The sequence below is a fragment of the Musa acuminata genome, chromosome BXJ1-4 (assembly GCF_036884655.1).
Source record: "Musa acuminata AAA Group cultivar baxijiao chromosome BXJ1-4, Cavendish_Baxijiao_AAA, whole genome shotgun sequence".
NCBI lineage: Eukaryota > Viridiplantae > Streptophyta > Magnoliopsida > Zingiberales > Musaceae > Musa > Musa acuminata.
The window spans coordinates 7,374,381-7,400,000 of record NC_088330.1 but is presented as its reverse complement, the minus strand read 5'-3'; the positions used below and the strand labels follow the sequence as shown (position 1 = coordinate 7,400,000).

Genomic DNA, 25,620 nt, shown 5'->3' with positions numbered 1-25,620 from the left:
TCCAAGAGAGGTTGCCCATAGTGGTTGTAATGAATAAGGTGAACCTTCATTTCGTATCTGTAACCTTAATTGGTCTTCTGTTTTTCTTCGCATTTCTTTAATCTCTGTATCCAACCTTATTTTTTATCTAAATTTACTGAGATAGGTTGATCGACTTATTACGGAGCTAAAACTCCCTCCCACTGATGCATATTTTAAGTTGAGGCACACATTGGAAGCTATCAATGACTTGATCTCATCTTGCTCGACTACTGTTGGAGGCACCCAAATGGTTGATCCTGTGGCTGGAAATGTTTGTTTTGCCAGTGCAAATGCTGGCTGGTCTTTCACACTGCAGTCCTTCGCTAAGCTATATCTTAAGCTTCATGGCATACCATTTGACTCTGTGAAGTTTGCATCACGCTTATGGGGGGATATGTACTATCACCCTGACCAAAGAGTATTTAAGAAGAAACCTCCTATGGCTGGAGGAGAGAGATCATTTGTACAGTTTATTCTTGAACCATTGTACAAAATCTACAGCCAGGTAATTGGAGAACATAAGAAGAGTGTTGAGGCAACCCTTGCAGAACTTGGAGTCACACTGAGTAATGCAGCTTACAAGTTGAATGTGAAGCCTTTACTGAGATTGGCTTGCAGTTCGGTCTTTGGATTTGCAACTGGCTTCACTGATATGCTTGTCCAGCACATTCCCTCAGCTCGGGATGCTGCAACGAAGAAGGTGGAGCACATATATACAGGGCCTCAAGACTCTTATATTGCTGAGGCTATGAAAAACTGTGATCCATATGGTCCCCTTATGATTAATATTACAAAACTTTATCCTAAGTCTGATTGTAGCGTGTTTGATGCCTTTGGTCGGGTCTATAGTGGTACTATACAGACTGGTCAAACCTTGCGTGTACTTGGCGAAGGATATTCACCTGAAGATGAAGAAGATATGACAGTTAAAGAAGTCACCAAGTTGTGGGTTTATCAGGCTCGATATCGTATTCCCATCAGTAAAGCCCCTGCTGGCTCTTGGGTTCTAATCGAAGGTGTTGATGCATCAATCATGAAGACAGCAACATTATGCCCTTTATATATGGATGAAGATGTTTATATATTTAGGCCCCTTCGCTTCAACACATTATCAGTTGTGAAGACCGCAACCGAGCCATTGAATCCAAGCGAGCTTCCCAAGATGGTGGAGGGCCTTAGGAAAATTAGTAAGAGTTATCCATTAGCTATTACTAAGGTTGAGGAGTCCGGAGAGCACACTATCCTGGGGACAGGTGAGATATATCTTGATTCAATAATGAAGGACCTGAGGGAACTTTACTCTGAAGTTGAAGTTAAGGTTTGTTAATGAGGTCCATGAACCATCAATTTATTTTGCAAACAATGCACCTGGGCTTGTATAAATCTACTAAATCCAACGTGTGGGTGTTGTAGGTGGCAGATCCTGTTGTCACTTTTTGCGAGACAGTGGTTGAAACTTCATCAATGAAGTGTTTTGCTGAAACACCAAACAAAAGGAACAAAATTACTATGGTGGGTTCCTACTGTCTAAATGACTCTTCATTTCTTTACATACATCAGTTCTCATTGGCAATAACAAGCGGTTCATTGTTGCATGACTATGAATCTGAGCTTTTCTTTGTCATGTATAGGTTGCAGAGCCACTGGAGAAGGGTTTGGCAGAAGATATTGAGAATGGTGTTGTTAGTATTGATGCACGGCAAAGAGATATTAGTGATTTCTTCCAGAAACGCTATGACTGGGATTTGCTTTCAGCGAGGTCTATCTGGGCATTTGGTCCAGACAAGCAGGTAAGTAAAAGCTTTAATAATGTGTTAATGGATTTGCCTATCTGAATGCACGATTTGAAATACTACCCAGACCGATATGCACTGGGCAGAGTTTATTGGTCTGATGCGGAACGGGCATGCGGACCAGGGTCTTTTGCCTGGTCTGGTTCGCTTTAGGGTTTTATTAAAAACTTTTTGTTAATACCTCTTTCTATTTTTCTCAATCTCCGTCAGATGCACCTTGATTGGCTGCCTGACCCGACCCATCCAGTCCTTTTTACCTCTCCTCATCATTGTCCTCACCTTTTTTTCCTCCTCTTGGTTCTCTCTTCTCTCCTCTCTTCCGCCTCCTCCGGTCTGGGATGTGCTGACCGGTATGTGTACCATATGTCAGTCGGTATGCTGGTGCATATAAGACCTGTATCATATCTTATACAATTTCTTTATCAGTTTTGTTTCTTGTAAAGAGCAAGAACTTCTTATCTGTTTTGTTCAATCACCTAAACATTTTAAATTAAACATCTGTGTTTATATATATTCTCTGTTTGTGACATATACAGGGGCCTAATATCTTATTAGATGACACTCTTCCTAGTGAAGTTGACAAAAATCTGTTGAATGCTGTCAGAGACTCCATTGTTCAAGGGTAAAGGCAGTCCTCTACTAATTAGCAATAACACATTTGCATGTAATCTTTTTTGTTTACTATATGAACTTTTCTGGTCCGTAGTTTCCAATGGGGTGCACGAGAAGGTCCTCTCTGTGATGAGCCTATCCGGAATGTGAAATTCAAAATCCTGAATGCATCCATAGCTCCAGAGCCGTTGCACCGAGGTGGTGGTCAGATTATCCCCACTGCAAGGCGGGTGGTATATTCAGCTTTCCTGATGGCGAATCCTCGGCTTATGGAGCCCGTTTACTATGTTGAGGTAGTACTACTACCCTGTGTTAGTTTTTGCAAAATGATATCTATGTTAACTCATTTGAACTTTTCTTAATTATGATATTGGTGTTTTTCATGTCTTTTCAGATCCAAACACCGATAGATTGTGTTTCTGCTATTTACACGGTGCTGTCACGAAGGCGAGGACATGTAACACAAGATGTGCCGAAGCCCGGCACTCCCGTATATATTGTAAAGGTTAGAGTTTCTAACACCTTTTTAAAAATGTGCTTAAGCTTCCGCCATGTTTTGCTTGCTTGGGCTTTGGCACCTATGAGGCAGATTTTGGTGATTGCTTCACTGATTGTCTTTTTTGTACTTGCAAAAAAAAAAATAATAGGCCTTTTTGCCTGTGATCGAGTCATTTGGATTTGAGACGGACTTAAGATACCATACTCAAGGGCAAGCTTTCTGTCTCTCTGTTTTTGATCACTGGGCTATAGTTCCTGGTGATCCATTGGACAAGAACATAATTCTCCGTCCCCTTGAACCGGCACCAATACAACACCTTGCACGTGAATTCATGGTCAAGACACGTCGTCGAAAGGTTTGCATACTTGGTTCCCAGGTTTTTGCTGCCTATTTTGTTATGTTTGGTTGGGGTATGTAACGAGCAAAAACGTGTTATTTCAGGGTATGAGTGAAGATGTAAGCATTAACAAATTCTTCGATGAGGCTATGGTGGTGGAGCTTGCCCAGCAGGCTGCCGATGTTCATCTGCAGATTATGTAAGGCCACAGAGCAAGGGAAGAGTCAACCTTCTTTTTAATGCTTGGAGCCGATAATATTCTTCTTTTGGTGTGCCCTTGAGAAGCCCCGCCATACGAGCTCAATGATGTACTTTTGGTTTATCAGCCTCTGCTTCTGAAAGCCATCGTGCAAGCCTGAACCAAACTGTGTTGTTGTTTCTTCCTCTCGTAGTGGTTTAAACCCTTCCCTTCCCTTCAGCTGTGGCGCACTTTTATTTATGTGTATGATGCGCACAAGTTTCTATTTCGAAAACTGTTGTATAAATCTAGTTAGACGCTGGCAAGGCGAAACTGCACGCTGGCCAATCCGTTTCTGGACTCTTGGATGACTTGTTCTCTCTGTGGTCGATAGAGTTCTGAAAACGATGAGGTTAAGATTAAATACCTTCACTCTGTATTGTTAACAAGAAACCATTTGATCTCCCGCAGACTTTGCAATCCAGGAAAATAAACATGATCTCCCATCCCTACCATCCTGGTGGCACCATCAAGGAAATAAAGTGGAGGAACACAAGTATCAGATCATCCTAGAAAGAAGTCCTAGGAAAAGCCACCAAACTCCAACTTGGATAACATTCTCCTGAATGTTCACGAGAAAAGAAGCATGCGGCAGACTGTACAAGCAAGCCCATACGGAAAAGCCTTTATTTCAAGGTTGAAACAAAGAACCTACGTGTCATCGACTTGAGAGTGAAAGACAAAGCTGGGAAACGTCGTCGTGATGTCCCTGTTTCAAGAAATGCAACTTTGAGTTTCTTACATCACCACTTGAGAATATTCAACTACTTGGACTCATAGATACCTCAGATATTGGAGAGTCATATTCTTCAAGAGAGAGGGATGCCGCAGGACAAGACTGCGCCATTCTTCCTTGTCTATTTTCCCATCATGCTTAGTATCAGCTTCCTCGAAAGTCTGCACAGAAATAAATCGGAAAATTTCTTGGAATCGAGGGACATACTCTCTCAAAATAGACGCAGCAGCATGAAACATGAACTGAAAGAGCAACGATAATTATGAATGCCAAACGGTTGATAGTGACTAACTGTTGTTTTTTGTTTCAGAAAATTGCTAACATAAAACACATCCCGCTCAGATTCATCAACATAAAAATTAAAACTCGAATGCCAAAAATATTCACATGGCCAAAGAAGCTACAATAAAAAGGAAAATGGGACACAATGAAAAAGGTTATAGATAACAACACCTAAAACACTTGGCCAGTTGGCCTGCATCTTAAGGTATAGAAGCTGCAGAAAAAACAATTCAGAAAATCTAAAAAATTGGTGATTGAAGAACTTATTTCCATCCCACCAACTCATCTTTCCAATTTTCAAATGCTCTAACTGAAACTGTGCTGCTAATTGTTAGCCATCAGGCATGTAATAGCGGAAAAGTTGATGGCAAAGTTAGTATCTACCAGTAATAAGTTAATAAAATTAGTATGAAGGATGCCTATAGCATATTAGATAGTAGCAGCCATCAAGAAACATGAGCAAAAACGAAATATAGCAGAGATTTAAGTGGAACAAATCTAGCAGATAAAGGCCATGTACAAAATTTGATCAAACTATTTGATTGTCAACCTTATCAATGATACTTTCTATGACATCATCTGAAAGATTCATTCCAGATTCAGCAAGTGTCGCCACTACCATCTGCTTCACCTGGACCAAATAAAATGCAAACAGAAATTCATCAAAGTTAATATCATAAGCAGTTGTAATTCTTTCATTTTTCTCAATTAGTCCTGCTTTTCTAAACTTTTCTTTATCATATATTGAAACTGAAACTGTCCATGCTTGACAAAAACCAAAAAATGTTTGACGCTAATTATTCGCCATATTAATAAAAGTGTAAACTTCCAATCATGGGTAAAGCCAAGAATAAGAATTACACATGTACATGCAATAAAAACAACTATTCACATTTATTGTTACCTCTTGCCTTTCAATAAAACCTTGTTGCTTGAGATCATATAGTTTGAAAGAAACTGTAATAAGAAATGAAATATGATGTGAGATGCATATTTCAATCACGAACCTACCATGGTGGTATGTTCAAATGTAATTAAAAAAAAGACTAATAAGAAATGAGATATCATTGGAGTTGCATATATCAATCATGAACCTTCATTGGTCAAAAATTAATATGCAATAAGCAATATATATTATGTGAGTTGCATATTTCGATATCGGGAACAAGATTAGAAGTAGACAAATGTCATAAAACAGACTTGAACCTATGTTGGCCAAAATTAAATTTGTTAAGTTCACATGAAATCAATATGAGATTAGAACAAGATCATCTATTAATAAATTGAATATGCAATTGACATTAACAAGTCCTTTTTTAAAAAATATATATGTTAAAGAAAGAGAAGCTGCAATAATTAATGCTGCTCTTTATGTTTCAAGCATCAAATTCATGATTTCCTCCTTTAGAAAATGTATAGAAAATCTACATTAGTGGAAAAAGAAAAAAAAAAACTTAAGTAGCAATGATTCAATGGCAGATCAGAAAGAAAAGCTCAGAAGTATTACTTCACAAAGGTGCCGAAGGATCTAAGTTGACCAAATGTTTTTAAGAAATAGCAGTATCAAAAATAGTATAGAATCTCAGGTAACACATATCTTAAAGAGTCAAATGAATCATCGGATGGAAGTTAATTTGACAAATAGTGGCCGTAATAATTATACCTGGCAGGCCTGTATATTTACATTCCTTCACATGTTGGATTTTAGAAATTGTTGTGTATTATCTGCATATTCACTCTTCCACACACACAAACACTCGTGTGTGTGTGTGTGTGTGTGTGTGTGTGTGTATATATATAAAACAACCAAAAGCATATTAAGGGATATCTATGATAATAACATATTACAAGGCAAGGACTGTTGTACCACCTGAAATGGTACGATACATACAGGTCCAAGCATGGGTCGATACACAGACCACCCCCATTTAGAGCAGTCCGATTAAAATAAATAAAAATAATAATAATAATGGTGGGGTCCTGTCCAACCCAGCATTATATATAATAAAAAAAGGGCTCACGAACACAAGCCCTCTTCTCACGTATGATGCTGCTACCGCTTCATCACTGTAGTTGCTTCCTAGGTACGCTGCCGCTGCTACTTCTCTTCTTCTTCCTCCACCATTTCCTCTTCTTTCTTCTTCCTCCTTTGTTCCTCCACTGCCCCATCCTCTTCTCCCTCCTTTTCTTCCACACAGGAACACCAATATATACTGGCATACTATGTGTTAGTACACCGGTACTGACTGTTATGTACCAATCAGACAGATTGCCGAGATGGGTCTGCTACCCAAAACGGCAAACCTTGTTACAAGGTATATTAAGTGTACAAAACATATATGCAAATAATATTTAGATAACTTCCTGCTGGAATGCAGACATAGATGTATATGGGTTTATAAACATTTCACATGCAACATGTAAGAACAAAATTATAAATCATGTGTCTGCAAACATAGGCTTTCACGATGTTTCCAATAAACACTATAATTGATACAATAATAAAAAAACAATAATGGAAAGACAACAGATCAATCTGGCCTTCTGTCATCAATAATAACATCCTACAAGATCGTAGAAGACAAGCAGACATCTTGGCTTACAATCAATTTTGTCATCAATAGGAGCATTTGGATGGAAGACAGACAAAGCACGTGCAAACTCTTCAAATCCTAGAATTCCATTGTGGTTTGTGTCAAATAAATCAAACACCTGCAACATTGGTCAAATTCAATTTTTTTCACAGTTCATAAACCATCATATTTATTTCTAAAATGTAACCACCAATTTGCTGCCAAGAGACTGGACCTTAAGAAGACACCACATAACCAAGGGATTTAATGTTCACTGATTGACCAAAAACTAGTCATTCGATGGTTTCAAAACATTTCTTTTCTAATGGAATAGTTGGAATCAACAACTCCCAGTTTCTGAAAAAAGGAACAATGTATCCATGAATCATGAGATTGTTGACCTAACTACAAACACATAAATCACCCATCTTTTTCCCCCTCTTCTTTGTCCTACAAACATGAAGTTGCTTTATAAAATTCAGAAAACAACCTGCAAACAAAAAAAAAGAAAGACAAAAGCTGCAAACAACACCAAATGCTTAAATTTCCAAAAAGAAAAAAAAAAGATTCTCTCCAGTCTCCACAAAGTCTAGAGCTTTCCCCCAAAGCAATGAATGATATCTGTGCATGAGACCAATATTCAAGAAAAGATAGTATGCGACTTTCTTTCCTTCTAATATAGAGCAAGTTCTCACAGGTGATATGTGTAAACACAGTTATGTGCCAATTATGGCATCAAAAAGGTAATAATGTAAATCAAATCAAGACACACATGTAAGAATGAAAAAAAAGGGAAAAGGTTGCGACAAAAATACCCGATCAGCAAATAAGCTCTCCTTCTTTTTAGTCTTAAATAGTGCCAACTGGAATTCTTCCTGCATGATGGTGAAAGAAGTATACTAACAACACTGGATTTGTCTTGAAGATATGAGATCTTATAAACTGAAACTGGAAATTAACTATAAAACCACACAAGGCTACAATGCAAAATTTAAAATTAACCAAATAGATGAACATTTGATTTCATTCTGTATTGGATCATTCCTAACATAGTGGTTGGCAAAAGAAATAGGATGCCTTTGCCAATTAAGAAGAATGGATGACTCAATTTGTCTCAACTATTCATAGGGAGTGACACTACAGATCTAACAATAGATATGAATTGGATAGACATCTAGGAGTTATCAAACATAATGTTGAATTTATTCAATAAAAACAATTAGTGTGCCTTACCTTGTTGATCAACCCATCATCAATCACAGCACTACTGATCTTTTTGAATAGCTCATATAATGCTTCTATTTCACTTACACTAACTGCAGAGTGATCAAGTGGAACTTCAGCTGGGAATGATGAATAATAAATACAACAAGAAAAAAATACCACCTATATTTAAAATCCATTCAAGTCTGACCCACAAGCAACAGTGGTAATACAGGATAGAGAGGTCCGAGGTAGTAGCAAACATGGGCAACTCACAGTCAATTGTCAACTTACACACTGTTTCCCTGGCTAACCGTTCTGGATCAATGAGGCTTTTTGACTGACTGTACCAGTCAAGATCACAGCACTTCCCTAGTATAGCAACAAAATGCTTGAGCCATTCTAAGCACTGCAACATGATATTTCCCGCTCGTTATCACACTCCATACCTGCATTTTGGTGGTGTGAATATGAATTATATAGTTTTATGCTGCCTTAAGCAAAGTGGAAGTGCCAAGTACATCTTCAATAGAACAACCTTTTCCACATTTTATGTTGTCCTTTGGCTCAAACTCACATGCAACGTACCAAAGACAACACAAAGTGTAATCCAATAATTAATCTGAGGAAAAAAAGAAATTTAGTTAGCAGGTAAACTTGCATTAAAAAAATGCTAGTCTAACAAGCTACAGGAAGTATGTAATATCAGGGGAGCGAAGCAAAATAAACGGACACATTTATATTGGCTTCGTTTGACGATTTGAGAGGCAGATTCCTAAAATAATGAGAAGCAGGCAATAGAAAAGCAACAAGAGATGAACCTTTAGAATGAGCTAGAGTCTAGAGCATGTTCCAATGAAATTAAACGGACATCGAAACACCGATTAATCAACATCACACACTGATCATCGACATGCTACCACTAAGAAAAAGATGATATGCAAATCTGACCTTCATAGGAACTCCGAATATAACCTTCACTGTGATCCCTATAAAAATAATCTACATTTCCTTATTTTCCTCCATCAAATTCCCAAAGAAAAGATCTTCTTTTTCAAATTCGTGGCAAAAAATAAATAGATATACCATTAAATTTCATCTCGTCATACTCCTATTAACAATTTAATCTACTCCAAAATATCATCGGCTTTCTGCAAAATCACGAGATTTTCAAGCTAACAAGGGCATCCCCGTCAAAGTTATAATCAAACCTAACGCGACGAAACCGAAAACACACATAAAAAGAAATCAACGAACCCTACAGGAACAGGAACCCCTGTAATCCTCTATGTTATCGAAGATCCACGGATCCGAAAAGGCGAAACAAAGAAAAGTTACCGGATCCCAAGCCGACTGTATCGATCGTCCTCTTCGCAACTCCAATCAATCGAGACAAACCGGGGTTCCAATTGATTTCCGAGCACAAGCGGAACCAGAAGAAGTGACACCGAACAATCGCAAGTAATCAGTAGAAGGCGAGGTGCAGAGAGCGAGCGAAGTTACCGGGATCGATCAGGGCATAGAGAGACGATGCCATAGTAGATTCCAGAAGCAAGAAGGAGCCTCCAAAAACATCGGGTGCGTGTCTCGCCCGATATAATAATAATATTATTTAGCATTTTTATTATTTTTATCCGACGATTTTTTGGGCGAGAAAAGCTTTTATTTGCTTCATCCATTTTATGACCGGTAGGCAATATTAAATTATTCCAACAATATTCTAAATAGTATTATTGTATTTGACATTGCTATGTCGGATTCAGACCCAAACCCGTTTTACAAGAACCCGGTTCATCGGAAGCCGTTTGTTTTGGGATAAGCGGTCTCCATCTGTTTGTTCCCTCCGACAAGAGTGGCGTATGGGGCCCCCACGCGATTGTTAGTAGTTCTTATCGCAGTATTGGATGAATAGCTGAATGCTGAAGAGGGTTTAATAGGTTTATGCTTCTGTTTCGTTTGAGCAAGCATGCAACTATATGATGTACTTCATATTAATATCTTCGAATGTCAGAAAGCTATCTCTTGATATCCTTCTTTGCTCTAGTGGATCTATAGGCGGGCTTGTCTTCGAGTCTATTTACGTGATGGTGATACCATTTCATCCTTAATTGGCCTTTTTATGTTACTGAGAGAATGCTCCCTGCATTTGCTTTAGATTAGGGTTCTCGTGCTTCAGGAAACCATATCGGGAAAAGCGAGGGGCGGCGCGTTTGACTCCCGTAGCCACGTGGGTGCCTACGGCATGAGCCACGCAACTATCCAGGTTTTGCCTTTACGTCGGTCGCCCGTGCATAGATTTCCAACCCCAGCTTGCACCGCCGCGTCGGAGTTCGCGTTGGCCACCGAAGGGGAGAAGAGGGAGGGGAAGGCGGAGGATAGGGTGAAAGTGGTTAAGCTACCCACCCGGTACGAGTCCGGCACTGTCGTGGTTATGGAAAGTGGACCGAAGGCCCAAGGAGGAGAAAGAGATGATGGTGACGGTATGCAAGCTTCCGGACGCAGAGTCGCTGTCGGAGCATAGTGCATGTGTCGCCTTTTAATTCTATTATGTGGTTGCAGTGTATAATGCGTGTAAGGGTGTATGGTTTGTGGTTTACAAGACATTTCCATGTCTTGTGTAGTGGCAGTGGCACTGTCATAAAACTAGCAGTCACGTGGAGTAGGTTGGATTAGTTTGTATCGCAAGAATTGCCACCTGTTTTCCTTTCATCTTGGACCGTATTATAGATCACAATGAGAGAGAGAGAGAGAGAGAGGCCTCAACAGTGTGTTATGTATTTAGTTATACTCTCACAACGAATTCAGACCTGGCAATAAAATCTAGATTCAGAAAAGCCTACCGCTCCTAATAAATAACTTTGCACTATGAAGATAAAAGCTAATGTGAATTATTGCTCTTCTCAGCTAAGGCATGTACAGTTGAACAGTATCAAGCATCTTGGTACATTCTATTATTGGTTTTCTCTGAATCTTCCGTGTATAATTAATGCTCCAGTGGGCATGACAGTGTGATGTGTACAACTAATCCTTTAACATTCATATTGATTTTATCCAACATCATCTAAATGTATCCAAGACCAGACCAGTCATCAGAGCATCTTCTCGAATTTGTCGAGCATTTTTACTCTTTGCATGGATCTGAGTAATAAAGCCAGGAAAACACCTGCATGTTCAGAAATGGGCACTGAATCAAAACAAATTTTATGAAGATAAACCTTCTTGAACGGTGAATTCACGAAATAAATAAGGCAGTGGAGCATATTAGGTAGTCAAGTCGAAGGCTTTTTTACTCAAAATTCATTCATCTGAGTAGGTAAGCTAAACTCATTCATCTGCTACTGATGCTATGATAAATAAACATGGGGAGGTTGAGTGATGAGGCAGCTTCTTAGATATGATCTAGGCCTGGTTGGTAAAGACTGCTATAGCATGTATAGGAACTGGATGGACGAGTGGGTAGGATCACTGAAGTGGACTGGTATAGCATGTTGGAATGGGAGAGAAAGAACTAGAGTTCAAACAAAGGAGGAAACAGCATCATACAACCACTACGGATATCATCGTGCATGTTTTTGTTCATGTATCCAGGTCTGCTAGCTGCATCAAATATGCATGTGACTTGAAAAAAAAGTCTAAGCTCCAAATGCAAGATAACTTGCATCCATGGAGATTCTAATATAGTTTAAAATGACATATTTCATATTTTGAATACAGGTTCAATTAAACAATATTATTTTATTAACAAGTTAATCAACCACTTACCAGCACCAATAAATGATCCATTTGCGATTGTTTGGTTTCCCTGACTGCTCAATGTGACGCCAACATTCAGCAAAGTTCCACTTAAAGCTGTATACATGGTAGCCATCTGCAACACTGAGGCTTTTCTTGCAGCTCTTTCAGACTGGAGGAATGACAATATCATGATTAACACACGAGTGTCACATGTAACAGCTAAAAGAATATATGAAGGCAAGTTTGTAATTTAGTGGGAAAAAAGAACATTGACATTACTATAAAAATGCCATTAAAAGCCACATCAGCAAAGTACCAAAGGTAGCAATCATAACATGTAAACTTCCTGGCATGCAAGTTAACGAGTAAACAAGCCACAGAGGTGATTTACATGCGTTCAAAGCAGAAGTAACAGTTAATTCTGTTAGTTCTTTTTCCACATCATTATTGTGACTACTTTTAGAAGGAAATTAAGGTACAATGTGGCTACTGTTAACATTATGTTCCAGCAAATAGTTCCTTCTTTTGCCTACACACATTCAGATTCAAGAATATATAAAGACTACACAAGAATAGTCTAACAATCTGGTCCTTTTCAGTGAATCATGTTTTTGCCATTCTTCAAAGAGCAGGGACATAAACTGGGTTAATCTGAGGAGGCAAATGTCACAAGTCTCCAGAATGCAAATGCCACAAGTTATTGCGCAAACAACTCTATGACCGCTGCCCATTGTTTCATGCTCATGTTTTGAGCTAAAAAAAACATGCATTCCTAACATTCTCTGTTAAAATAGGATAAATTTCAACTCAATAAATTACTAGTACTGTATAATGATACCTCAAGTACTCTGACGCGAAGTTTTAAATCTCCCGACTCAAGTTGTTTCATGAACTCTTCTATTCTCTGTATTCTGTATGGCATTGATATTGTATAATCTCTAGCCTGCATTTAGTGAGATAAATTAGACTGACTTCAGAAAATCCTGCATAGCTTTCACAACTGAACTACATTAGGAACTGAAACATATGGTTAATGGTTCAAAATGGCATAATTCTTCAAAGGGACACCAGAACTAAACTAACTATGAAACTGTGGTAGTAAATCTAAATGATAACTTCTTTCAGAAAAACAAACCATTTGCATGGTTATCAGGATCAAAACAGAAGAAACTGAATATAGTAACAAAGAAATCCCATCACACCAACAAAATTCAGCAATATTCAATAAGATCATTCAAAATAAAGAACAACATGCTGAAATCCATACATCATTAGCTTGTTTTCTTATCTCCTGAACTAGCTGTGACCCACCACGTTGCTTCTGTTTTATGTCGAGTAATTCCTGAAGTTTCAAAACAATAATACAGCACAGGTATGAGAATAAGGTTTAACAGGTGTGAGCTTAGCACATAGAAAGGGAAATTTAAACAAGAGAAAAAGAATATAAGTGAAGAAATGGTAAGATTCAAAAGGAAATTAAGTAAATTCAGGAATGATGAAGACAGCATTGAGCAAATAAGAGGGCAGGAAACATGCAAAATAAGAAAAAGTAAGGAACTAACGAAGCCAAGGTATAATGGTTCCTACAGAGATAAGTGCCCTGACTTCATAAAAAATTTCAAATGAGGAAGTTGATGTATATGGAGAGTGCCACAGAGATTCTTGTAAAGCTTGCGGCAAACTCTGGGTTGAGCTAAATCGATACTCAAGACTGTGAAATGTGAAAGTTGGTTATATTTCTACCTGAGCATATGGTGCAGCAATCTTCACAAAGGAAAAGTCTGGATCCAATGTATATCCTATACCTACAAAAACATGATTCAAGTAAGAAGATAAAAGAGTATACATGTCTGTCATCAAGGTATATCCAAAGTACTAGATGATTATAGAATACAGGCAAAATGAAGAAAAAGCAATAAGACATTTCTGAAAATCAAGATGATTAATGTTTCATTCCTTATTCAAACTTCAAACTTCCAATAAGGCATTTCAACAACCTGATGTATTATAAGCACAACCACACCATTAATTTTTCAGCTTGAAAAATAATAGCAAATGAAAAACCAATTAATATCAGCCTTCAACTAAAAGCAGCCACAAACTTAAGCAACATGAGTTACTACAGAAGAAAAAGCACTCGAATTTTCAGAAATATGTTTCCTGAAATTCTTAACCAAATGTTAGCTGAAAGATACTAACATCTTTGCTTGTTTAACATTGATAAGAATGTAGAGTGTAAGAGAATGATAAAAAGATGATAAGTAATTTTGTTTTCTATTTTGCATTAGAAGATCATTTTTTGGCAGATAATCATCTCATGTTATGAACCGGATCAAGTAAGCTCCTGTATCTGGTGTTTATTTCTTATTTCATCCAAAAAATTATCTCACCTTCATGTAACTCAGTTTGCAATTAATACAACTATATGACAAAGGAACAGTAAATTGATTTAAGATGTCACAATATCATAAGAATTATGAGAACGGCAGATGAAAAGCAATAGAGGCGATGAAAATTGTTGGTATGGGCCCAAATTTGCACCTTCAAGAGTTGAGAATGCTCTTAGGACAAAGGTAAAGGTGGAAGGAAAGCGGAACGGCTGATCAGTTGCTATTGCAAACAAATCCTACAAAATCAATCAATATTATATTATTATCGCAGCAATAAATTTAAAACTTCTTAATAAGTTGCTTATCAAAGAATACACACCTCGCCGATTGCAGCCAAAGTCTGCTGCTGATTGGGTGTCTGGCTCAGAAGATTATCCAAGAAAAATTGTATAGATCTCCTTACCTAAGTAATCACGAAAATTACTAGCATTTAAATGCAATGTCAATAATTGAACTGCATAATAAGGAGCTGTTTAAGAATTTAATGCTTATAATAGAGGGAAAATATAGCTAGTTTTACTAACTGGTGACAAGTCTCCTGTTGGTTGGAGTGCTTCAAGGTCAATCAGACTTTTCATAACCTGTATAAAGATCTTGTTAGATGGTAGAACATTACTAAGTAAAAGACTAACAAATCAAAATCTGTTGATATTAGAAGCACTTATTTTATGAGATTAAGTTAAAAGTACTAGTCAATATCTGCAGATATTACAGTTAAATTTTATTGAAAATGTATATATGAAGTCTTTATTGAAGATTGCCACCCAAAATTATTTTCTTGGTGGACATTCAAACATGCAACCAAAGTTTTCAATTTCATACTGTACAGCCCGGTACGGTTGGTATGTACTAGTCTGCCAGTCTATCGGCATATGGACCACCCGCTACCGGGCGGTACCAGATTTTTGGTACCATATCGGGTGATACAAGGCTGTACCATCAACCGTTACCAACCTGTATCAGGTGATACCAATCGAAACCGACCATTACAGACTTATATTGGTTTTCAAACGATCAATTTGATCGTTGGAGGCATCCTAAAGGTTTTTAAACCTGTTCCTCCTCCCCCCCCCTTTCAATCTATTTCACTCTCAAACTCTAACTCTCTCAAACTCATTTTTACTTGCAACCTCTTTCTTATTCTCACATTTTCACTCTCCAAAACTCAACAAAGCAATGATTAGTGGATTGTATCGAATTTAGGAGTCTAATTTTCACTCACACTGTTTCACCAATACATGCCTGAGGAGCCGCCTCGGACACATGTGATTCACGACGATCAACCTACAACCATCACCACATTGATGCACGAATGACATACGATATAACAATATACTATATCGTGGGATCAATTTCAGGATTGAGTCCGACAAGCATATCATATTGATATACAGATATATAGGATCAAGGACTCCGATCCACCACTTGTGAAGATCCGTCATTCATTTTGGTGGTAGAATAAAGTATATCTACATATGTGATTACTTAATTCATTTGAATCTTAAAGTTTAAGTTATATATAAAATAATCTAACAATTCAAATATTTTTTTTGTAGATAATTCAATATTAACGGAAAGACGATCCAAAACAAATTAAAATTACGAACCATGCACAAGGCTACTCCTCAAAATCCGAAAAAGATATGTGGCATTTTTCTTACCCAATTTACATTAGTTTTGCTAAAACTAAAACCTAACAATTTTTTTTTCAGGTATTTTTGGAGGGTTTTATGCCTATTTTAGGCATACCGCTTGATACATTGGTATGTACCGTACCGAGCAAGGCTTGGTACGTCACTACGGTATGAAATTAACATCCTTGCATGCAACTATGACCACGAATTTGTATCTACATTAATTCAGTTATCTGGAGAGTATATACTTATCATACCTATCAAACTCACAATTTTCCATATTCTCTCGAGCACAAACTTATAAATATCATTAAATTTTAAACTTGGTGGTAAAAAATGATCAGAAATGCATAATCCTTAGAACTTCTCATAAATGGTATCATTTCTTCTCCAATGTGATCTGTTATTTGACTTAAACTAATCAAGGGAAAACTGCAGGTGTACCACAGACAGGTCTTATCTCCTATACCCTTCAGCAGTTGAGATTATCTTGAAGAAGATACAAGAGCAGATGTGCCAGATTCCATCACCAAACCTGTAGAATTCTATTGTAGCAGGCTAGCAGCATAAATGACTCCTTTGCTTTCTGATATACCCTTGCCAAACCTAAGTTATCTAAAGCTTTCCTATCTATCAACAGTGGGAAAAAAAAATTGACCTTATCCGAATTTTTTTGATCATTCTGTCCATGTTTGCAACTTAACCAATCACCTAACCAGATTCAAACCAAAGTTGAGTGAAACACCATATAATAGAAGCAGATTGCAGGGTAAGATTGAAGGTATCTTGGATATATAGTGGTTTATATGGGGTACCATCTCGTAGAAGTAGGTTATGTGGGATAAAAAATTGTAACGTTGTAATGCAGATAAAATAGAGCACTGCCAAACAACTTTTAAAGTTTAAACTTTAAACAACAGTTTCTTATAAAAGGCAAATTTGACAACTCATTAAAGTTAAAATTGAGCATCTAAAGTTATTACATGGAATGGAACACAAAAAGGAAATTGTGCCATGTGAGAACAAGACACGAAAACAGCCCACATGATGACATTAGCATCTAAAGTTATTACATGGAATATAACACAAAAAGGAAATTGTGCCATGTGAGAACAAGACACGAAAACAGCCCACATGATGACATTGTGTATCATCATATAGCAAGCATAATATCATTGCCTTAAAGTAGCATATACCTTGTTTGCATCCTTTTCATAGACCGCATAAAACAATTCAAGCAATCTCTCTCTTGTAAAAGATTTTATTTCACCCATCATTCCAAAGTCATAGTAGATAAGTGACCCATCCTTGTCAATAGCAAGATTGCCAGGATGGGGGTCCGCATGAAAGAAGCCAGTCCTCAAAATCTTGAATCAGCAAAAGAGAGCAGCATGTTAACAGAAGAAATAACAGTATTTCAGTTCAATTGCACAATAGAATCATCTGGACTCGTAATTAACCATGTAAAATATAATTCCTATAAAATACCATGTCTCAGAATGCTTATGAACAATTATGACAAGTAAACAGTACAGGCATAGTTGTCAGTGTAAATCTGATTGGCTTTATCACTTGCTGCTCCAAGACCAGCAATCTATACTAGGAACCAGGACAGAGTTGACATCTAAGTGAATGTTTCAGGTAAAAAAAAAAGACATATCTGGCTATTAAGTTATCTCAGAAGAGCACAAGCATCATAACTAGGAAGAAGCCCAAATAAGGGTGGAATTTTTTTTCCTAAAGACCTTTAAGTAATCAATGTGTTAAAATAAAAGCTTGAGATACAAATACCATGCAGAAAACATGTGGAAGTGAAAAAAAAAAAAGACGGGTGATAAGTGTGATTCGCAGAATATACCAAAACCAAAATTTTCTACCTGAATCAAGTATGATTCTATTGCACGTGAAGCAGTCAGAGATCTGCTGTAGCCCAATGCATCTATTTGATCCAAGTTATTTATTTTTGTACCTACTCAAACAGAAACAGTAAAATAACATATTTAGGTTTAAAATAAAAATCAAAGCCACTCAAGCTTGACACCACAAATTGTCTGTTATATTATGACATCCATGTTTACATCTCAAGTATGCTAGTAAGTGCATCCACACCTGCTTCTAATTGTCTGATATTTAAAAGAATCAGAGAAAAAACTTACCCGGAACATACTCCAAAGTCAAGACTTTCATACTGGTATAATCCCAACGGATAAGCTACAATTTCAAAGACACATGTGCATTGAGGCAAGGACCCATAGAAAGGTTTGTCAGCTAAATGCAAAGGTTTAGCAGTCAACGAGACATACAGGCACTCTGACCCACTTTATGTTTCTAAAATCCCGACGAAATCTATCAGCATTCTTTCCTTCATTGATATAGTCAATTTCTTGGTACAAGATCCTGAAATTATGGGATTGCAGACCTCAGGTGATCAAGGTAATCAAAACATAGTTGGAAATAAGTTAGTCTCACTCGAAGAAAAAACAGCAGTGGCAAATTCAAAAGCATTCCGAAGATTAAAGGATGTGAAAGTTCGTCAAATAAAGTGACAAAACTATGCTTTAGGATTTAACAATATGAAATGAAAGTTATGTTTCATGCATGAACTTTTCTCTTTGACATACATATAACACCTGCCAAATCTCAAATAGGCAAAACCAGAATAACTCAAATCAAGAAGATGGTTACAGGACTTTAGCTGAACACCAAAGTCAGAACTCAAAAGACTAGCTATTCAAAACATGCATTATTCCCTTCATGAACTTCAAGCCAGCAAAATAGCAAGACAAACACAAACAAATTAAAATTAGGCATTAGTTGCATTACAAACTGCAGAAGGGTCGACTTGGTGGTGTAATGATCAGTGACCTTAGCTATTGCAGATATTCTAGCTAATGAACATCCTTTACAGAATTTAGAGTAAGGCATCCACTCAAAGTAACTATATTGATCTTTACACACATCTTTTTTAAGCATCAGTTGGGAGATGACAGCTTCTTCTTGTTCTCATTGTTGTTCTAGCAAATGAATATAAACAAGCTCAAAACAACAAGCAAGAATAAGCATGTATGTGTGTTTATATATATATATATAATCTTTTAAATATAAATATATATTTATTAATTTTTATATATATATATAAACGAGGCGACGTCGCCCCGCCTAGGAGAAGAGAGAGACGACGTCGCCGAATTATATATATATATATATATATATATATATATATATATATATATATATATATATATATATATATATATATATATATATATGGAACAGAATCCTCTGGATATATAAAAAGATGCCTTTGTACCGACTAATGTTTCACTGTATAGTTTCAGGTCTAGTGGGTCCATGCTAGGAGCAAAGATGGGGAAAAAAAAGCAAAATAATGATTTGTCCCTATTTTTTTCATTCCCTAAGATTCGATATTAACCATGTCTAAGGAGGTTAATGGCATATCTCAATGTCCTACCACTAGTAGGACAATATCCCTACTATACAACACAAAGCAAAAAAGAACCCAAAATATCAGTATGAATTGGATTGAAGCCAATGAATGGATATACTATTGTTAAATGTAAGACAAATGAGAACCAGTGAATTTAATTACTTACTTTGAGCATTCATCATATATACCAACCCAATCTCTTGTAGGACCTCCAAATGTCTCACTTCTTTGAAAATATTCAGCAACCAGCTTCAGATTTCCTGACAACAAACAGTAGATTTAAGTGATTAAAATTGCAGTCAATATATTCCTAACTAAACTACACGATACATCATGGTACTAGGGTGCTTCTATGCAACACATTACTTCATATTGGATCAACATGCACTAAAAACATGAAATAGCTCGCACACTAAAAAACCAGTCTTCCTTTTAGTAACTCTTTTCTGAGAATGAGCAAGATTTCTGTTAAATCCATAAAAGTCAAACTATAGTGTAAGTTTTCTCACCACAAGATATAATTATAGTATATGTCAAAGTAAAATCAAAATTAATTACCAAAGATAACTTGCCTCAACTCAAAGCCAAATGCATTCAGTTTATATTCTTTAATTAGTAGGCAAAGAAAAAAAAAAGACGAAGTGCTTATTCTCAGAACATTGAAGCCAAAAAAGGATTTGATTGTCTACAATCTACATATTAACTTTATGTAAAAATAATAAACAATAATTATGGAAAACAATAATTAACTTTCTATCATTTGCCTTTCTGACTTTGTCTATTTGAAAAGGCACTTAAGCATCCATCCCATTTTATTACCAAAATGCCCCATAACTGAACCTGTTTTAACTTTCAAGAAACTTCATAATGACCTCGCAAATGCACAGATATTTACAATATTTATATGACAATGATTTTAAAAAAACTCAAAATGATGAACTAATGCCCATAATCAACAACTAATGCTTGTAACTAGGACAGAGGGCCCAAGTAATCTCTTTTGAGCTAATGTTCTGTGATGATACTTAAAATTAATTGTGATGGTCACAAAGATAGAGCTAGAGTTGTCTGGTGCCAGAAGAAATAAATCCTACAGATAAAGCACTATAACAACGGGTAGGACAGTTGCCTACTGCAAATAATGAATATATGACAGAAGGATAGACAGACATTATAAAATATAAAAGTAGTCCATAAGAACAATTACCTTCAAACACACTAGTATAATCAAGTACCTAGTTACATTATCATTACAACAGGCAGTAATTTAGATCGCTTACTTAAATCAATGTCAAAAAGCTTCTTTAACCCTGGCCTTTGAATCTTTACAGCAACTTGCTCACCACTATGAAGGATAGCTCGATGTACCTAAAGAAAATAAAGGAAGTCAAATCAGATATATAAAGGATCCAAGTGTGGTGCTTGCTTCAAACATATACAAAATATAACACATCAATGATCGATATCAATAGCCTTGATAACCAGCGAGAAGACCGTACATAGTGAAATAATATGATGACAATAATATAAGATCAGTCTATACAGGTTTCAATTTGGTGACATTTAAAGTTGCAACATTTTCAACTTTGGATAAATTGCATAAGTAAAATAGAATATGTTTGAACAAGCAACCATGCTTTACATGGACACACTATATAGATATATATCCTAACAGCTATAAGAAAAGCTAGAAAAGGATAGAACCATCTACTGCACAGAAATGCCATGTGTCTGCCAATTAGTTCTGCATAGAAGTTGAAGGTATTTTAATCAAGTTAATATGACATAGATGAACCAAGGCACTGAGTACACAAAACAAAAAGGAACAAAAAGCACAAAGAGAGAAACAACATTCTGAAACACGATTCTTGTTAATGTACTAACTATTCTTGTTCACAGTTTTGAACAGCTAGTATGCCTACATGCAAAAAGAATAATTAATACTAATTAAAGCAAACACCTGACCAAGACTAGCAGCAGCTATTGGCCTGTCTTCAAATTCCTTGAACAATACTTCAATGGGACAACCCAACTCACTCTTAATGAATGCTTTTGCTTTTTCAGGTGAAAATGCAGGTACTTTATCCTGCATAAACACATAAATCTTCAAGGTCTGGATGTAGGAGAAATAAATCTGCATGAACTATAAAGATTCCTTCACATTAAAAAATGGTACCGCTGCATATCACAAAATAAATAACCTTCAAAAAGCAATTAGTATGAAAAGCATTGTCTTTGAACCATCAAGCAAGAAGACTCACTTGCAAATAATTTTCAGAAAGAATTGAATTAAATTACTTGCCAAAAGAAGGAAGAGGAGAAAAAAACAGTAAACTCACACAAATAAAAAAACGGAAGTCAAATTAAGCACTCACACAAATAAAAAACAGAAGTCAAACTAAGCACATTTGGTGTATATGTAGAACATACATATACAACTTCACAAACCACGCAAAAACCAACTGGTATACGGTGATGCAAAGCCATAAAAGTCAACAAGCACATTTAGAAAAGATTCATCAAAGATAAAGGAAGAGACCATCCATTCAGTACCTGCAGCTTGGCAAGTTCATCTACGAACTCCCTCGGGAACAAATCTGATCTTGTTGAAGATAACTGTCCTAGTTTGATAAAAGTTGGTCCAAGTTGAAGTACATGTTCTCTTAACCATGACGCAGTTTTCTTCCTTCTGATTTTCTACACAGTAGAAAGCATCACTCATAAATACATATTTATATATATGCAGAAACTAGAACTTTCAAATACAAGCAACCAAATCATAACCACAAGCAAAAAGAAACCATGCAACCTTGGCATTAAAATATTATTAAACAATTAAGAGAACATCCTTGAAGGACCTTTAGAAAGCAACATTTGACATGTTAAAGGAGGGATATAATAATCTTTCAGTCAATCGAATAAAAATTATATTGAATTTGATTCTTCTTTTTTTATCAGAACAATATGACTTGGGAATATTGCTTCAATTTAAATTGATCTATGCAATTGATAGACAGATATGCAAAGCAGGACTGAACTTGAAAAGAATTTTGAGACTTTCAGACTGCATCACTTTCATTAAGTCTTTATATGAGCATCTATTTGAGTTCAATAGTTCTCACCTGCTTGTCCTCTGTGAATCCGTCAACATATGCCCATTTTGCATTGTCAAAGAGGACCCTCAAGCGTAAAGAAAGCACAAAGGACCAGATGTCTACAGTCCTTTGCCAGGAATTGTAATTTTCTTTGGCCCAACTGAAACCTTCATCTGAAGGTAAGACTTTTAACTCATCTGTGAAGGGGATTTCTTTAGGTTCTATCTTCTTTGTAGTTTTAACCAGACCTGATGTGTTTCCCCTCTTAATCAGACTAGCACCACGAGCTGCAGTCTTAGAACCATTCACCGACAATGATTTTTTATGCGAAGATTCCCTATGTGTCACCAAATCCTTCGTTGGAATCATTTTAGTAGCCTTTCCATTGGTGCCATACCTATCAGATTCAATCTGCCGCACCTCTGCTAGGATCCATGGAAGTCTCTTTGTTGGTAAGGATTCATTTACCGCTTTTCCATACTTTGCAAGTTTCAAATTGGATAATGATCCTGAAAAACTGAAATATTCTGGTGCTTGCCGCTGATCTGTGGGTTCCAAGTGTCGATGATAGCAACTATTTAAAGCCAGTACAGTTGCCATAAAAGAACAAAATTGTTCAAGGGCCCTGCACGGAGGTCAAGACTAAACTCGATAAATATGGTGTGAACTTTTATAGTTAACATTTCTACAAAAAGTCAATTTCAAAGTTAATGTCTAACAGAACGGAAAACAACCAAGAGCATGCAAAGAAGTCATAATGGTTAAAATAAAAACAGAAGACAAATCGCTGTTCCCAACTATTGGATTAATTGCATGGATCCTTTCCCCTTGTTGAGCTATATTTGAGGTAGTATCTTCTTTTTATTGATTCTGAAAGAATCATATTTGTAACTGCATTCTGAGAACCTGTGATTGATTTCTAAATGAAGAGCTTAATTCCCATAGCTAATAAATCACAAAAGTATCTTGCAGGCCATGCCTTTCTCTTCCCATTTCTTTTCTTTTTTTCTCTTTTTTAATCACCAAATAAAAAGATTATGCCAAGTTGAAATGAGGTCAACACCTTCTATAAGGCACAGGGCAATCAAGCTAGTTATAGCAACTAAATGAAAAGAAAAAAAATCATCCAACAGCCAGAAATAAGCTTCGTGCAGCATCGATGCAACCAGTGACATAGGCGAGGAAAAATGAGCTTTAACTAACATATATAGCTGACACTCAAAACCCCGATCCTTCCCTGCCGAGCAACCTGCATAACAAGTACAATCGCGCCAACCAAAAGAAAAACACGATCTATCCCTTCCGAAACCATCCATCCCCCATCCGAAACCCTCGTGCCCCACTCAACGATAATCATAAAAACTCACATCGAGAATCAAAGAAACAAGCCAGGAAGAATAACAGAATCAGAGGGAGAGAGACACTCAAAGACCAATCACCTGCAAATCCAGAGGGCCAAATCGGCCGATTCTCGCCCCCAAAGACCGGAGCAAAAGCAAATTAAGACTCCGGGACCCGCGAGACTCGTGCGCAAGGAGAAGAGTGACGAGAGGATGGAATTGAATATGTCGCATGAGAGGCTCGAGAAGCGTGAGAGACTCGATCAGGGGTGGGCTAAAGGACAAAAGGAACAGGAAGAAAAGGAAGGTGAAGTTGAGGTCGAACGATCACCGCGCGGCCGCTTGGTTGTTGCTTCGACCGCGCGCCTCTACTCGCTCCAGGAAAAATGAGCAATACGTTTGGCGTATAAACTTCTCGTGCAGATATTTATATTCCCGAGTCCGAGTTTGTGCTCATCATAAGTTTCTTTTGTATTTTTCTTTAAAATAGATCAATTTTTAATTAAAAGAAATGGGCTAAATTAAGAGAGATATGACTAAGATTCCTATGAAATATGACTGATACGAACAAACAGCACTCGATTTGTCTAATAGAGAAAGATGTGAACAAAAATTTTCTAAGAAATCAAATAATTGAAGTGATTTCCTTCGCAAAATTAACAATAATCCAAATAATCGTACCTAATCAAATGTCAATATGTAGCTAAATAGTTGCGCTCCACCACCCAATTTTGAAGAGAAATATAGTCCATAATATATAGATATATCGATGTGTGGAAGATATTTAACTGAATGAATTATGATTAGTTATATGTTATCGTGTTTTTTAGGTGATTAACGTGAATAATCAAACAATATGTTGATTGGTTTTTCCCAATATAATTTTTGATAGCGGACTATTATCCATCCAATTTTGTCATTCCTCGGTAATATATATTTGTTTATATTTAAATATTTTTTATAAAAAAGTAGAGAACATAAATAAAATAAAATAAATATAAATAAGCATTTTATGTATCAAATAGAATGCCCACTGCATGCTTCGGTAATATTCCAATTAATACATAATCAATGGTAAGTGGGTAATATACCACTATCACATAGTGTACTCAAGAATTCATACCGTTCGAAATATCATTTAGATATTGATTAGCTTAATTGATAAAGATTTTTATTATTGTAATATTATAATTTGTATAAAAAATATCAAACTAATATTTTAAATAATAAAATTAAATTTTCATATTTTTTTATTTATTTATAAATAAAAATTTGGATGATTTTTCTAAAAATATACATATATTGGATATTTTCCAATTGATACCCTTTCTTTTGCTTTTTTCCAACAGTACCCATAATTTTAAAAAAATATATCAAAAATACCCTTCAAATTTTTTTGGTCAAAATTTTCTGCCCATTTTTTAAAAATCAGCTTTAGATGATTTTAGTATTTTTATTAAAATTTTATAATATTTTTATTTGACTCATTTATAATATTTTCAAATAAGTTTTACAATATTTTTATTAGTTGTTAAAATAACTATAACAAGAAAAAATACTGTAATAAATAAAAAATTTAAGAGACAGCTTGAGTATTATTTAAATTAAAAATAAAAATAAAATAAAGGATACAAATATGAGTATTTTATGGAGAAATCGTCCTAAACACTTTAACTTAAATATC

The 25,620-nt window shown here is 36.2% G+C and overlaps 3 protein-coding genes across 6 annotated transcripts in view; 1 reads left to right on the top strand and 2 right to left on the bottom strand.

Moving 5' to 3' along the window:
• LOC103980997 (110 kDa U5 small nuclear ribonucleoprotein component CLO) overlaps positions 1 to 3,802 on the top strand; it is a 6,037-nt gene extending 2,235 nt beyond the window's left edge. Inside the window, exons 2-10 of the mRNA XM_009397563.3 lie at positions 1 to 38; positions 146 to 1,339; positions 1,435 to 1,533; positions 1,653 to 1,811; positions 2,351 to 2,436; positions 2,521 to 2,719; positions 2,821 to 2,931; positions 3,074 to 3,280; positions 3,367 to 3,802. The exon at positions 1 to 38 is cut by the window's left edge and continues 31 nt beyond it. Of these exons, the coding sequence (XP_009395838.2) occupies positions 1 to 38; positions 146 to 1,339; positions 1,435 to 1,533; positions 1,653 to 1,811; positions 2,351 to 2,436; positions 2,521 to 2,719; positions 2,821 to 2,931; positions 3,074 to 3,280; positions 3,367 to 3,465 (2,192 nt within the window). The 3' untranslated portion in view covers positions 3,466 to 3,802. The remainder of the gene's footprint in view (positions 39 to 145; positions 1,340 to 1,434; positions 1,534 to 1,652; positions 1,812 to 2,350; positions 2,437 to 2,520; positions 2,720 to 2,820; positions 2,932 to 3,073; positions 3,281 to 3,366) is intronic.
• Positions 3,803 to 3,836: 34 nt separating this feature from the next.
• On the bottom strand, positions 3,837 to 9,911 carry LOC135644696 (calcineurin B-like protein 3). Of its 4 annotated transcripts, none has more exons than XM_065162530.1 (10): positions 9,798 to 9,911; positions 8,833 to 8,916; positions 8,478 to 8,743; positions 8,325 to 8,407; positions 7,907 to 7,966; positions 7,122 to 7,230; positions 5,423 to 5,475; positions 5,069 to 5,149; positions 4,285 to 4,397; positions 3,837 to 4,209 (listed from the first exon to the last, which is right to left on the bottom strand). In XM_065162530.1, the coding sequence occupies exons 3-10, from the start codon at positions 8,710 to 8,712 to the stop codon at positions 4,152 to 4,154; spliced, it is 792 nt and encodes a 263-aa protein (XP_065018602.1). In that variant the 5' UTR covers positions 8,713 to 8,743; positions 8,833 to 8,916; positions 9,798 to 9,911; the 3' UTR covers positions 3,837 to 4,151. The 4 variants fall into 4 exon arrangements, with proteins under 4 accessions (XP_065018602.1, XP_065018597.1, XP_065018607.1 ...); XM_065162525.1 differs by having other exon boundaries at positions 9,633 to 9,886; XM_065162535.1 differs by having other exon boundaries at positions 8,571 to 8,743; positions 9,633 to 9,884.
• Positions 9,912 to 11,160: 1,249 nt separating this feature from the next.
• LOC135644690 (protein ACTIVITY OF BC1 COMPLEX KINASE 7, chloroplastic-like) lies at positions 11,161 to 24,322 on the bottom strand. The gene is made up of 18 exons (XM_065162509.1): positions 24,036 to 24,322; positions 22,624 to 23,221; positions 22,055 to 22,198; positions 21,462 to 21,587; positions 20,782 to 20,869; positions 19,668 to 19,761; positions 18,357 to 18,450; positions 18,210 to 18,264; positions 17,931 to 18,022; positions 17,250 to 17,420; positions 14,944 to 15,000; positions 14,739 to 14,822; positions 14,571 to 14,655; positions 13,773 to 13,834; positions 13,297 to 13,371; positions 12,868 to 12,972; positions 12,057 to 12,198; positions 11,161 to 11,457 (listed from the first exon to the last, which is right to left on the bottom strand). Exons 2-18 carry the CDS (start codon positions 23,194 to 23,196, stop codon positions 11,384 to 11,386), a joined length of 2,121 nt encoding a protein of 706 aa, XP_065018581.1. The 5' UTR covers positions 23,197 to 23,221; positions 24,036 to 24,322; the 3' UTR covers positions 11,161 to 11,383.
• Between the last annotated feature and the right edge of the window lie 1,298 nt (positions 24,323 to 25,620).

Excerpts from the sequence above, each read along its gene's own strand:
- LOC135644696 (XM_065162530.1), bottom strand. The coding sequence starts at position 8,712 with ATGTTGCAGTGCTTAGAATGGCTCAAGCATTTTGTTGCTATACTAGGG. Across the intron at positions 7,967-8,324 it reads ATGATGGGTTGATCAACAAG|GAAGAATTCCAGTTGGCACT; the intron begins GTAAGGCACACT and ends ACCATCATGCAG. Across the intron at positions 5,150-5,422 it reads GTTTTATTGAAAGGCAAGAG|GTGAAGCAGATGGTAGTGGC; the intron begins GTAACAATAAAT and ends TATTTGGTCCAG.
- LOC135644690 (XM_065162509.1), bottom strand. The coding sequence starts at position 23,196 with ATGGCAACTGTACTGGCTTTAAATAGTTGCTATCATCGACACTTGGAA. Across the intron at positions 18,451-19,667 it reads ATATATGATGAATGCTCAAA|GATCTTGTACCAAGAAATTG; the intron begins GTAAGTAATTAA and ends CCATAATTTCAG. Across the intron at positions 13,835-14,570 it reads AGCATTCTCAACTCTTGAAG|GTATAGGATATACATTGGAT; the intron begins GTGCAAATTTGG and ends ATGTTTTTGTAG.